General features: G+C 42.4%; 1 protein-coding gene across 2 annotated transcripts in view; it reads left to right on the plus strand.

Annotated features, from left to right (window-relative positions):
- NELL1 (neural EGFL like 1) overlaps positions 1–13,220 on the plus strand; it is a 705,206-nt gene that overhangs the window by 60,113 nt on the left and 631,873 nt on the right. For both annotated transcript variants that reach the window (XM_059709145.1, XM_059709146.1), the window contains exon 3: positions 1,305–1,455. In XM_059709145.1, the coding sequence (XP_059565128.1) occupies positions 1,305–1,455 (151 nt within the window). The remainder of the gene's footprint in view (positions 1–1,304; positions 1,456–13,220) is intronic.

A 13,220-nucleotide genomic window follows, 5' to 3' on the forward strand; every position in this document is an offset into this window, starting at 1 on the left:
TCGCGAGCCACATGGGGCTCTTTGGCCCCTTGAGTGTGGCCACGAAGTTTCAATCGCACTGTACATGCGCGCCTGCACGTGGAAGAGCCACACTCAAGGGGCCGCAGTTTGCCGACCACTGACCTAGTCCACACCCTCATTTTGCAGATGAAGGGACTGAGGCCAAACTAAAGTCAAGAATTCAAGGATTTCTTTTTGTCAGAAGCCACTCTTTAGCTGAGGTGCGTTAAGGTCCGCACACAGGTCTGGGGTGTTGGTGGGCAGCGTAGCGGTGCAGCCTTTGTGTTCTGTGTTTTCAAAGGCTCCTCCTGCAGCCCCCGAGTCATAACCGGGTAGTTACACAGTCAGAGGACGCGGTCTGGGAACCACGAGTCCCACTAAACCCCTTTGCTGTTCATTTGTCATTCTTTGAAGAATTTTCTCCAGCTCAGCTCCCTTGGTGCCACTTTCTGATGCCAGGCAGCGTAGTGTAAAATGAGGAGATAATACCCGGTTTATCATGACAAGGGGGAGTCTGCGTATGAAATGATGAATTTCTCTCATACGCGAATGTTGCAGAGAGAGAGAGATTCCTGTCTGGGCTCTCGCACCTGTAGGCCTGGACTTGAATAAATATTTCATGAGGAAAGTCACCCACTGCATATGTGCAGAGAAATTCCAGGCACGTGTATGGATTACAAGCATGCCTTGTATTTATTCTCTAGGCAAAGCGGAGTTGTCTGGTATTATTAGCGCTAGTAAATCTTGGTGGGGTACAAAGCAAGGACGGGGTTTTCCTAGGTGCATTGTGGAGAGAAGGTCACAGAGCCCATGGGAAAAGTGGATGTGGAGTCTTCGGAGTGGCGTTTGGATCCTGCTAGACTCAGGATTCTCTGAAGTTAGGGCCCCATTTATTTGCCTGCCTCTCACTTTATTTACAGCAACCTAATCTGTTTGCAGCAGGCCAACTCGCTCAGTGTCCTGTCAGAATTCCCATCAGAACACCCCTGGCCAGTTGTGAACGTGTCAAAGTGACAAGTGGGCACGGTGCGGTGGCCGGGATGGCATGTCTGGGTTTTGCATTGAATGAGCGCGCTGTATGGAGTGGTGGCCGGCGTCTGAAAATGGAAAGTATTGACAAGAGGGGGAAATGAAAGATGCAACCTGGATCCTTTGGACACAGCATTTTTAACTGTGCATCTTCTCTCCTCTTCCTTCTCATGTTCTCTCTCCTCTTTTTCTTCTGCATTTTTTCTTTCCTTCTCCCCCCCCCCCCCCCCCGGCCCACACTCCTGTTTCTCCCGCTCTTCTTTCTTGACTCCTAGACACACACAGAGAGATCCATGCAGCCCCTCACGTGAGTGAGAAATTAATTCAGCTGTTCCGAAACAAGAGTGACTTCACCTTTGTGGCCACTGTACAGCAAAAGCCGTCAACGTCAGGAGTGATCCTGTCCATTCGTGAACTGGAACACAGGTGAGAAAGCTCAGTCTTAGAAACCTGGGTAGGAGGAATGCACTTGCATGAACGCCCGGGGATTGAGAGGTGGTAGCTCCGAGAGAACGTGCAGCTGGCTGAGGCCTTGCTTCTGTTGAACACATCAGTACATTTACTTTGCATTAAGAATTTACTGTGGGCCAAGCGGCTTTCTTGTTTGCTCTCCAAGGACCGCTCATGGGTATCTTTCTGAGCGACCTCTAGCTTCTGGTGTACCTTGCTTGTATGAAACCACATTCTATCTATCATATTGAGATCATCACGCAAGCTAATGAGTAGTATTTAACAGTAACGTTTAATAAGTGTGTATTGTGCAGAACTGTGCTTGACACTAGAAATATTAAGGTGAATAATAGGGAAGTTTTATTCTAAGGATCACCTAAGTTAATGGGGAAGTGGGACAAATAAATATCACAGAGTATTATAGATGCAATGCTAATACGCTGTGTTTAGGAAATAAAGGCAGTAGTGGTTAATCTCAGAATGGGCTGTGGTAAACCACGAAAGGCTTCAGGAAAAGTGATGGTTGTGTAAGGACAAAAGTGAATAGATATTTGACAGGCTGAATGGGAAGGAATAAGGGATCAGAAGAACAGCATCCCAGAAAGAGGTTGCCATGATTTTGAGATGGAATAGGTAGGTTGGTAAAAATAGCAGTAACTAATGTTATTTTGAGCACTGATCAATGCCAACCATTGTTCTAAACATTTGCACTAAAATATTAAACACTTAAAATATTTTAACTCATTAATATGTGAGATACTGTAGGGTTTTTTTTGGGGGGGGCGGGGGATGTGAGTGAGTTCAAGGATTTTTGAAATTTTTAATGCTTGGACTGGTTTAAATATATAGGTAATACCTCATTTATAAATGCTTCTGATAGAATTAGCATGACTATATTATGGGCTGATAATTTGATTTTGGGGAGGCTGGGAAATCTTCTATTATTGGAAATGTTCATTTTCTAACTCTTTCATGTTATTCTATTTAATTTTAAACTTTTCTTTGGATAAACTTAAATTTTATTAATCATATTTCATTATGTTTGCATTTTTTGGAGCAAAGAGTTGGACATTATATTTTATGTAATAACATTTATACTTGCGGTGATATTTTTTTAAATCTGTAATGTAAAACATATGTATTTCCTTCTTTTCTTGGCTGGGCTCATCATGGGATTGTGTAATCTATTGGTGTCTTTTAAATGAAACAGTTCTTAGTTTTGTTGATCAAGGCTACTGCTTTTCATTTTAAGTTCATTGATTTCTGCTTATTTCCTTTTCAATCATCTTAGTGATTTTACTAGCTTCTTGAATTTTCGTTAATTTTCATTATTTTCTGTTTACTAAGTGCTTTTTCTTGTGAGTATTACTTTGATTTCAGCACATTAATATCACTATATAATGTTTTCACTTTCTGTACCTTTCTATAGTTTTAAATTTCAATTTGAGATCCTCTTTGATCCAAGTTAGGGGAGTGTTTAAAAATTTCAGTGATTAAAATAAATATTTATTGTATGACCTGGTTTTATTTACAGACATCAAAATGTGCTTTAAGACTCCTAGACTTTTTATTTTGCTGAAAATTTTTTTCTGAAATTGGGTTTTTGCTGAAATGGTGGCTGTGTACCACACTCAATATTTTAATTTTGGGGGCACATTTTCAAAGAATGGGTAGCTATTGTGTATATAGATACATACAGATACAACTTTGCATGCAGTACTGTTCAGTTATCTGGCTCCTATGTGTTTTTAGTTTTACTTGAATGATGACATTCTGAGAGAGGTTGATTAATAACTTTCACTGTGATGAGAATTTTGTCATTCCCCTTGGGTAGGTTTGAGAGCCAGCGGACTAGATATGTCATGCATTACTTGTACCCCATTTCATTGACCAGTCCTGGGAAATTGGGTCTAGCGGTAGGTGAAGGCTGAGAGAACATGGATTTTGGAATAACTAGGCAGTTTCTGTCTTGATTGTTTGAGATGTTTCCTCTCTGTTTAGGGCTGCCCAGAAATTCATGGCTATTGTCATGGCGTATGTTGTCCCAGGCACAGAGGTTGCCCTGGATGTACTACATGTAGAGGTTGCACAGGACAGAGAAAAGGGCAGAGGTGTTGGTATCTGGAGGCTGAAATAAATAATACCTGGAGATTTTTGTAAGTATTAGAAATATTTCTAAAACACCTAGCACAGAATGGGAACCTAATGAAAAAGCCTTTTAAGTTTAAATTGTTATTAAAAAAGACTTGGTGGCAGTGGCCGTGAAGGTGGTTCTGGCCATGTTGGTGGCAGTGTTGGTGGTGATGTTGAAATTTGATGCTGAAGGAAAACAGGACACTGAGAAGTGGCCAGATAAGCAGCTGTCACTCCTCTCTAGTTCTGTGGTTAGAGGGAAATGAATATCTCCCAGGCTTTATGGTTGAATTCAGTTTCCAGGCCAAGTTCCCCTCTGCTGATAAACTTGCGGAATGGCACCCCGGGAGCTGAATGCTCGCCTTGGCCTTCATGTGCACCACAGGAAGTCATCATCCAACTGCCTTTCCCACAGCTGCCATCCAGAAAAACGGCATCGACTGTTTTGGAAACCACTGTTTCCAATTTCTGCCAGGCTTCTGGCTATTCTCAGACGAGGCCATTATTGAATTAATGGCAGGAGAGTTCATTCAGTGGCTGAGTTCCCTTCCAGGCAAAGGCAGGCATCTCTCTCACCTGATGGGGATGCAGCAACCAGAAGTGGGTGGTTTGAGAGGCTGTGATTCCTTAAACCAGAGTGAACTTTTTGGCACAGCTATACCTGCAAAATTCCTAGTAACCGAGCCAATCCGGTTCCCATGGATATCTTAAGTGAATAGATAAAATGAAATGGAAAACTTAAGTATAAAGATGATTGAAAAATGTACCTAGGAATAGCAATTGAAATAGACTTTTTTAAGTAATGGAATGGGCACTCTTATTTTAATCTATATTTCTAATTTTGTGGATTTTTTTAATAGTACCAATAGAGCACATTGGAAGAGCAACAAAGATGAATCTGTCTTGCTGAACTATCTTAATGACATTGCAGATTTAATGTTTATATTTTGTAAATCAAGTGTGTTAATATAGGGCTTTGTTAAAATGCAAAGCTTAATTAACATAGATTAAATATAATGGAGTGTCCTGCCAGTATACGAAAACTCTACAAGATACGATGGTAAATTTTGTTTTTTAATTTTATTCCTAAATGATAGATAAAATGAAATCTAAGCATAATTAACAGGAAGCTGAAATCTAGGGGTCTAAGAAAAAACCTTCTGTTGCACAGATCTGTGAGAAGATGAAGAGGACATTTTGGGCTTCCGAAGAGGGCATCTCTTTTACTTAAACAAAATTTTCTATTTCAAAAGATATTCTTCAGTTTTCTGAGTTCTTGTGGGAGGAAGAACTTCCCTCTTAGATGCCAGATAGACCTGGGTTCCATTTGTGGCTTTATCAGTCGCCAGATTGTAAGCTTTTGCAACTGCTCTTAATTTACCTCACCTCAGTGTAACCTTCAGGTGACATGAAGGTATTGGTTTACAGGATCTTGGAGTAATTGGGAGGAGTCAACAAGAGCAAGGATGTGAATGGGGCCCCACACCCTATGTATTAGGCACTCAACACATGCCATGTCCCTTCTCCTCGTGGCTTCTTTCAGTATTTCTTAATTTCTCCCCCAATTCTTCAGAAGTGAAAAGTGGTTCTTCTCACCACTTGGCATGGCAATTAGGTTTTTCATATCAAGAGTTTGTTATAGTTTATAAGCAAAAAGGGCTGTCTGTAATGGAATGCATTTGGTAAACAGCAGGTTTACCTTTCTAATTATGAATTATTTAAGCTTATATGTAAATAATTTGGTACTATCAGATAATTCATTGAAGAGTATCAGAATGAAGGGTAGGAGGTGAGGGGGGGAATTCCAGAAGAGGGTCATAAGGTTTGATGAAGCCAGCCCAAGAAAGAACTTTTCCCTCGGGTGATTAGCAGTAAGGAGATTTGTCTTTGGGTGGTAAATACAATGCAATCAATATACAGATGATGTGCAGAGAATTGTACACTTGAAACCTGTATAATTTTATTAACCAATGCCACCCCAATGCATTTATTTAAAAAGGGCAGTGCATTTCTAGAAATTAAATCTTTTATATATATTTAGAAGTTTAATTCCTTCCTCAAGGAGATATAGTATATAAGGCTTATATTATTTAAAAAGTAGGTGTTTTCTGTTGTTAAATTGCTTATATTTGGGAAGGAAGGGAGCAAAGTTGAAATTGGAATCTTACCCTAATACAGTCTATTCATGCTGCTTTCAAATGGTCCCCACATTCTACACATAAATCGAGAGGATTTAGTTTTAGAACTATGCGTTGATTAATCTGTAAGCTCCATTATCAACATTCAGGAAGTAGTCATGAAAACCTACCCTATATCATGTGTGGTGATAGATGCTGGGCTACCATTGTAAAGCATAGAGTGCTAGAGACACAACACGTGGATGGTTAGTGCCCTAGGAGGACTACTGGGAGCACAGAGCAGAGTACCTGGCCTTACCCCAAAGGAATGCAAAAGTCCTTCCACTGAGAGTTATGCTTATTATGCAACAAAGGACAAGTAGAAATCTGCCAGGAGAAGATGAATGGAAGAGGGTTCTGGATGCAACATGAGTGAAGGGGCGCAAGATGAGGTAGATCAGGTGCATTAAAAGAACTGAAGACAAATTCAGTGTTATTGGGGGGTGGGGAGAACCTAGGTAGGGAATAAGGGGCAAGGTTTGGCAAGAGGCCAGATCATGAATGGCTGTATAGTTAGTGCAAAGCCATAAAAGAGATGTAAGCGAATGTGTGGCCTGATTACATTTGTGTTTTAGAAAGATGGCACTGGCTGCTTAGTGGAGAATGCCATGGAGAGGGCAAAATTGGAGACAGGGGGCCAGTTAGGTTGCTGCTACTGCCTAGAATCACTCTAGCTAAGAGGACAAGTCCTGGCTGTGATCAAAGTCCATGCTCATCCATGCAAGGAACCTGTCCTCAGGGAGCTAGCATTCCAGTGGGTCCGATAATTATGGTGCAAACGGAGAGAAGCTGATTAAGAGATCATCAGGAGATGGAGTGAACTGATTGTAGTTCTGTGTAGCATGTTGGAGGGTGGAGAGGGAGGAGTCAAAGGTGATGCCCAGGGTTCTGGCTCAGTCTATGGGGAGTGCTATGCCCTGAGAAGAAGGGTGGGGTGGTTCATATCACAAAGTGTGGTTCCCTGAATTTACCTTGAGATTTTAATTGAATAAATTAACCAAATAGAGAAGAGCTGAAAAGGATAACAAAGGATGGGAAATAACTCGCTGGTGAATGGAATTACTTCTGGATCAAGGCTGCTGCTTGAAGAAGGAAGCAGCTAGAAGCTGAAAATGTGCCCCCTCCAGAGATGCACCCAAATGGGTTTGGAATCTGGGTTTCCATCCTTCTTATCTCTATGACTAGCCGAGTGTAGACACAGCTTCAAGGCCGAGGGTAAAGGCTGCAGTGTGCATAAGAAAGCAATTTTCAGACAGATGAAAATGAATGGAAGGATCTCATGTCAAGAAAATGAAGTTTTTCAGGAACACACTAATTTAGTAAATTTTAAATCTTCGTCAGAAGAAGTGAAGCTGTTCAGATGACTTTTGACCTTAATTGAAGACAAGAAGTATCACAGCAATAGTGGGTAATGTTTTGAACAAATTGCTCCTGCTTGTAATATGCATGTAAGATTTTGGATTGCTGAATGTTTGAGAAGTGGAAAAACAGAAAATGTAGCCATTAACCTTTACTTTTTAGTAAAAAGTCCCAATTTCTTTAATATTTATGCATCAAATCATTTAAGTTCAGTGGAATTCTTCTAGAGAATTAAAAAAGAAACTGTCGTCTTTGACCTTCTTTTGGAATTAGTAATTGTGAAACACCCGCATATCAGGAGAATATTTGGTTCTGTGGAGAGAAAGGTGGATGGACAAGCGTTGTCACTGGTGAAAGATAGATTTAATCCCTCACTTGTTGAGTTCTAGGTGGAAGGCACCCAGACTGTCAGTCCATAGATGCGAGTGGTGCAGTGGCTGGGATGCTGGGCTGGGAGTCAGGAGATATGGGCTTGAGTCTTGGCTCTGTCACTGAATACCCAGGAGACGCTGGGCGGACTCCTCCCTGTACCTCAGTGTACTTATCTGTCAAATTGAAATTCATTTGTCATTAGATACTAACCATCGTCAGACACGAATCTGTTGGTAGGCGCATTGGTGGATTCTGCTGTAGTGAAGAGGACGTGCAAGGGGCCTGTCCTCAGGGAGCTAGCATTCCAGTGGGGAGAATCAGAGGATACATATGGACACATGGAAACCAAATGATAAATGTCATGCAGGGAAATAAAACAGGGATGAGTGGGGAAAATAGGCCAGAGAGGATGGGACACTGGAACTGAATCCAAGGAAGAGCCAGCCATGAGACCATCAGAAAACAGAGTGTCCCAGGCAGAGGAGACGCTAAATTTGATGGTCCTCAGGCAGGATCCTGCCTGGTGTGCTCAGGGATAGACAGAGGACTGGTGTAGATGGAGCTTTGCAAGTTGAGAGTAAGGATAGGAGAGGAGTGGTTCGAGGTGAGGTGCTAATGGTAATAGTTGCCTTGACAGTTTTACAGTGTGGGAGAGAGTGCTTCAGAAATGACAAGTGTGATAGTTACACAGGCTATATCATTTCAGGTTCAAAGCACTTACTGAGCACCGGCTATCTGCCAAGAAAGTTGACCCATCCATCAGAATTGTTCTTTGGAAATCAAAATACTTTCTTAATTTGTGATTTTATAATAATTACGTCAATTTTTAGAACAAATGAACACATAAGCTCAGTAATTTATTTTTTAATTCTTCAGATTCCTGTTCCTACTTTTCATTGATGGAGTTGGTTGCCAATGATCATAGCCTGATAGGTGTGATTTCACAGTTCACCATTGGAAGCGTTATCAGTTCATCCGGAGACAGCCAGAACGAGGTTCTTTTAGCCATAATAGCCTTTCTTGAGAGATGGAAGGCCTCGTCCCCCAGAAATCAGGCATGATACGGAGCTGGAGGAGAATGTGGTGTGTGGGAGTGAGGCACTGCGAAAAGGGGTTTGTGGCTGGAGTGCAGCCTGCAGGGGGCATTAATACTGGTAGGCTCCTGTCTATGAGAGGTAGCCTTGTAGGGTTTGTGGATGAGCATGGACTTTGTTATAAGATAAAGGTTGAAATTGGAGGCCTGTCATTGGCTTGCAGAAGTGCTTTATTTGGCTGGCTCACATTGAAATGGCTGCCAGAGTATTTTTTGATTAAAATTTTTAATAATCATGAATTAGTTTCCAACATTTAAAAATTGGGTGATCTGTCCTAAATTCAACTTTCAAGTTTCTTTTGTACATGGGTACATGCATTTCACTTTTCTCCTAATGCTACATTAATAAAAAAAACAAAACAAAAAACAAAACACCCAGCAACTAACACAGGGCCTCATAGTGATAGGGAGACAATCGGGATAGATAGAGACTGTGGACATCTGAAGAATGCATGTCCTTGGGAACAAGGAATAAACTATCTCTTTCTGGTAATTATATGTTCAGTGTCTAGAGTTTATCTGGATTTAAGTCAATAAGAGGTGGGAAAGTGCAGTGACTGTTTCCAGCGTTCAGGACCTGACTGTACTTTGTAAAAGAGCAGATGAGTGTGTTTGGTATTGATTTCAGCACTGTTCACAGAAAAATCTTGGGCTGGAAACTGGAGCTGTTGATCTGGCTACCCTTACTTAAATGGTGACAGATGTCAGACTGAATTTGAACTTCTCACACACAGTGAAAGGGAGGCAGAATTGATTGCTACCTAGAATGTGCCAGATGCTTGACCTCATTATCTCATTTTTGTCCCCATCACAACCAAGATAAGATAGGTGTTATTTTTCCATCTTTGAGATCAGGAACCTGCTGGTCAGAGAGGTTGAGTAATTCATCCAAAGTTATGTGGATAGAAAATGGCAGAGCCAGAATACAAAGCCCAAGTCTGAAGAATTTGAAATATGACCCAGAAGGGTACTTAAGGACTTTGACCCAAATCCTAATGTATTTGTTTTTTGTTAATCCTCACTCAAGGATATTTTTTTCCATTGATTTTTTTTTTTTTTTAAAGAGAGTAGAAGGCAAGGGGAGAGACACACAGAGAAACATCAATGTGAGAGAGAGACATCGATTGGTTGCCTCCCACACATGCACCGACCAGGGCCCGGGGATCAAGCCTGTAACCCAGGTACGTGCCCTTGACCAAAATTGAACCCACAACCCTTTAGTCTGCAGGCTGAATCTCTAACCACTGAGAAAAACCGGCTAGGGCCCCAATCCTTATTTTTACATATCGTTTTTCACCTCTGGTAAGCTTCATGTGAGGAATTGCAGTCTTGCTGAGTTGGACATGTAGAGATTGATGTAATCCAAGCCTGCCTCAGGGCACATAACACTGACTGGCAGGGGATTCCCCCAGCAGGTTCCAAGGTCACTGAGCCTACAAGATAGTCTTGCAGAACAAGAGTTATGAGATGAAATAAACTTGAGCGAGATGACACATTCTCTTGGAAAATCACAATTAATATTAGCATATCAAAGGCTCTTTAAAATCATGTAATAAGGTACTAGGCACCGTGTTACGCACTACAAAAGCATTGTTGCATGGTGTCCTTACAAACGATGACGTAGGTTCTATTATTAGTCCCACTTCATGGATGAGGAAACAAGCATAGAGGGTTGGTTGCTTTGTCAAGGGTCACCCAGCTAGCGAAATGATGGAGCTTGGAGTCAAACCCAGCCAGTCACATCTGGCACCTCAGCACATTTTCTTAACCAATCTAGTGTATCGCTTCCTTACACTTGCTTTCTGTAGCATTTCCCAAACTTATTTTTATCATGCAGTGCTTTGGGGAGTGTTATTTAATATCATTTGGTTGAATTATCATTCTAACAAACACTGGGATACTGGGGTGTTTCTCAGCATCTAGAAGGGTTCAGGAATCTGGAGAAGGGCTGTGAGTAAATTAATAAAGAGACTAGACATGAAGTATAAATTTGGATGGCATTTTGGGGAGCCAGAGGAGACCTAGCTTCAGTAACCAAGTTTTCTGAATCTCTGGGCCCTTAGCTTTTTATTAACACAAATTGCCCTAAAGCAAAGCATATATACATATCAAAGGTAAGGTTTGGTATACAGTAGGCATTATCAGGTTGGGGGAACTTCCTTCGACTGTCAGGCAGCAGGCAATAATATATGCAAATCTTTAGGTTTGAGGAAATGCTTTCAGCTATTCCAGCAGGCAATATGTATCTTCAGCCCTGCTGAAGCCTCAAGGCCCACCAGCCTTTTGATGAACTTCTTGCATTTATGACATGCTGGAATTAGCCCCCAGCACTGGGAAATGGACACACAACATTGATTCAAGGCCACTCTGGGATGTTGGTCTAGAAAGAAGTAGTTTGGAGAGTCTTGGAACCCTGAATGTGGTGGAATGGGTGAGGGTGTCAGGGAACTGGCAGTAAGAGGTCATGTGAGGTGTGATGGGGTTGAGCCAAGTTAAGGTGTCTCCTTAGTAACTGGTGCTTACACTTTGGCTTTCTGTGGTGGGCAGTGCCTGCTGTCCAAATGCTGTAATGGTGCCCATTGCCCAGCCAGGTTTTGGTGATGCACTGAGGGCAATGCCTGGTGCGCTCTCCATCTGGCAAGGTTCAGAGGCAGGCAGATGGGGCTGGACAGCCTCAATTGTCAGATGAGACTTTTTGGATTGCTGAAATGTTTCAGATGAAGGTTAGATAAATCATTCCGAGCTGTCTGGTCAATGAAAAATGCAACTCATGGGCTTTCCTGATGTCAAATTCCCTTAAGCCTGAGTGGATCCCAGAAATGAATGGATTGGCTGGTAAAACCCTGACACTTTACATTTGAGGAAAGCCACAAGAATTTATAAGAATCATTTCCCACTTCTTTTTGCAAAGGCTCTGAAATATGGTAAGTATAGCAACTGCTGGGGTTCAAAATAAGTTCTTTTCTCATCTTTTGGAGTACCTGGGGGACTCGAAGACTTATTTACTGTGGCTTTATGGTGCCTCAGGGATGCAGAGATAATCCACCTGCTCCCTTGAGCACTTTCCAGGAAAACTGTTTAGGAAGATGTGTGGTGGGTATTATTGGAGGGCAAGATGAGGCTCTCAATTCAGATTGTAGTAGCCTTGGAACTTGAACCCTAGGACAGTAGTCAATGCCTTTTTGATGGCCCAGGAAGTCTGGTTACAGAAATTTTGAGCAACTTTTTTCAGTCTTGACTCTTGGTGCTCTGTAGTTTTTGGAACACTAGAACCATTGCTTATTTCCGTGCTTGGAGAACAGTTTCCAAATAAAGCCTGATGCAAGGTAGCGGCAGAACTTGGGAGGCAGAGCCTCGCCCGAGAGAGATCCGTGGAAGACAGCCAGTGCTGTGTGCCGTGTGCAACCACGGCTGGTCCAGCGCCTTCCGCCTGCTGTGCTCTCTACATCTCTGAAGAGTTACTAAACACCTTTTATAAGCCAAGTGCTGTGTTAGTTGGTGGGGAGGTTGAGATCCATCAACAGTTACAACACACCAGGTAAGACTTATAGGAGGGGCAAGTCATTTCATGTTGTGCCTTTGCTCAGCTCCCTTTGTTTGCTTCCCGTGGGTCCAATATAAAATTCCAGTGCTCTGTGTGATTGGGCCTCTGCCTGCCTGTCAGCTCTCACCTCCTGCCCCTTCTACACTGCCACTGGGCTTAGCCACAGTGGCCTCCCTGCTGTTCCACATACTTGTCTAGCTGTTTTGCCTCTGCCCCAAGGCTTTTGCACTCATTTTCCTTGTCTAAGATAACACCCTTCTCGCCCTAGTCGGTTTGCCTCAGTGGATAGAGCATTGGCCTGCGGACTCAAGGGTCCCAGGTTCAATTCCGGTCAAGGGCATGTACCTTGGTTGCGGGCACATACCCAGTAGGGAGTGTGCAAGAGGCAGCTGATCGATGTTTCTCTCTCATCGATGTTTCTAACTCTCTATCCCTCTCCCTTCCTCTCTGTAAAAAATCAATATAATACATTTTTTTTTTTTAAAAAAAGAACACCCTTCCCCTGAAGGATTTATGCCTCACTTCCTTCAACTCCTTTTACATGTTTATACCTTATTAGAGAAACCTTTATGTGCACTGCCATGCTCTAGCCCCATCACCCTGCTTTATGTTTGGTAAACTTTATCATCATCTTACACCAATATGTTCAATTGTTTCTCCTCTCTTTTATTAGATAAGCAACTCACGTGCAGAAACTTCGCTGCTATATCCCCAGCACCATAAACAGTTCCTGGCACCACCCAGTGCTTACTAAATGAATAAAAGGGGAAATTAAACCTGTTGAAACACAGAGAAGGAAGCCACTAACTCTTCCAGGGACAGTCAAGGAAGGCTTCATAGAGAAGGTGGCATTTAACCTGGAACTTGAAGCAGGAGTGAGAGTTGGCTTGGTGGAGGATATGTGGGTTGGGGAGGTAGGTGGTGAGAGGGAGGGACCGAGGTATTTCGGGCATGACAACAAAAGCAAAGGCATACTGCATTAATCTCCCCTCCTACTCTCCCCCTCCTCTGGCTGCCTCCAGCATACAGATTACTAGCTAGCATTATTTCTCGGAGGGTTTAC

This window comes from Myotis daubentonii, chromosome 9, assembly GCF_963259705.1.
Source record: "Myotis daubentonii chromosome 9, mMyoDau2.1, whole genome shotgun sequence".
Classification (NCBI taxonomy): Eukaryota; Metazoa; Chordata; class Mammalia; order Chiroptera; family Vespertilionidae; genus Myotis; species Myotis daubentonii.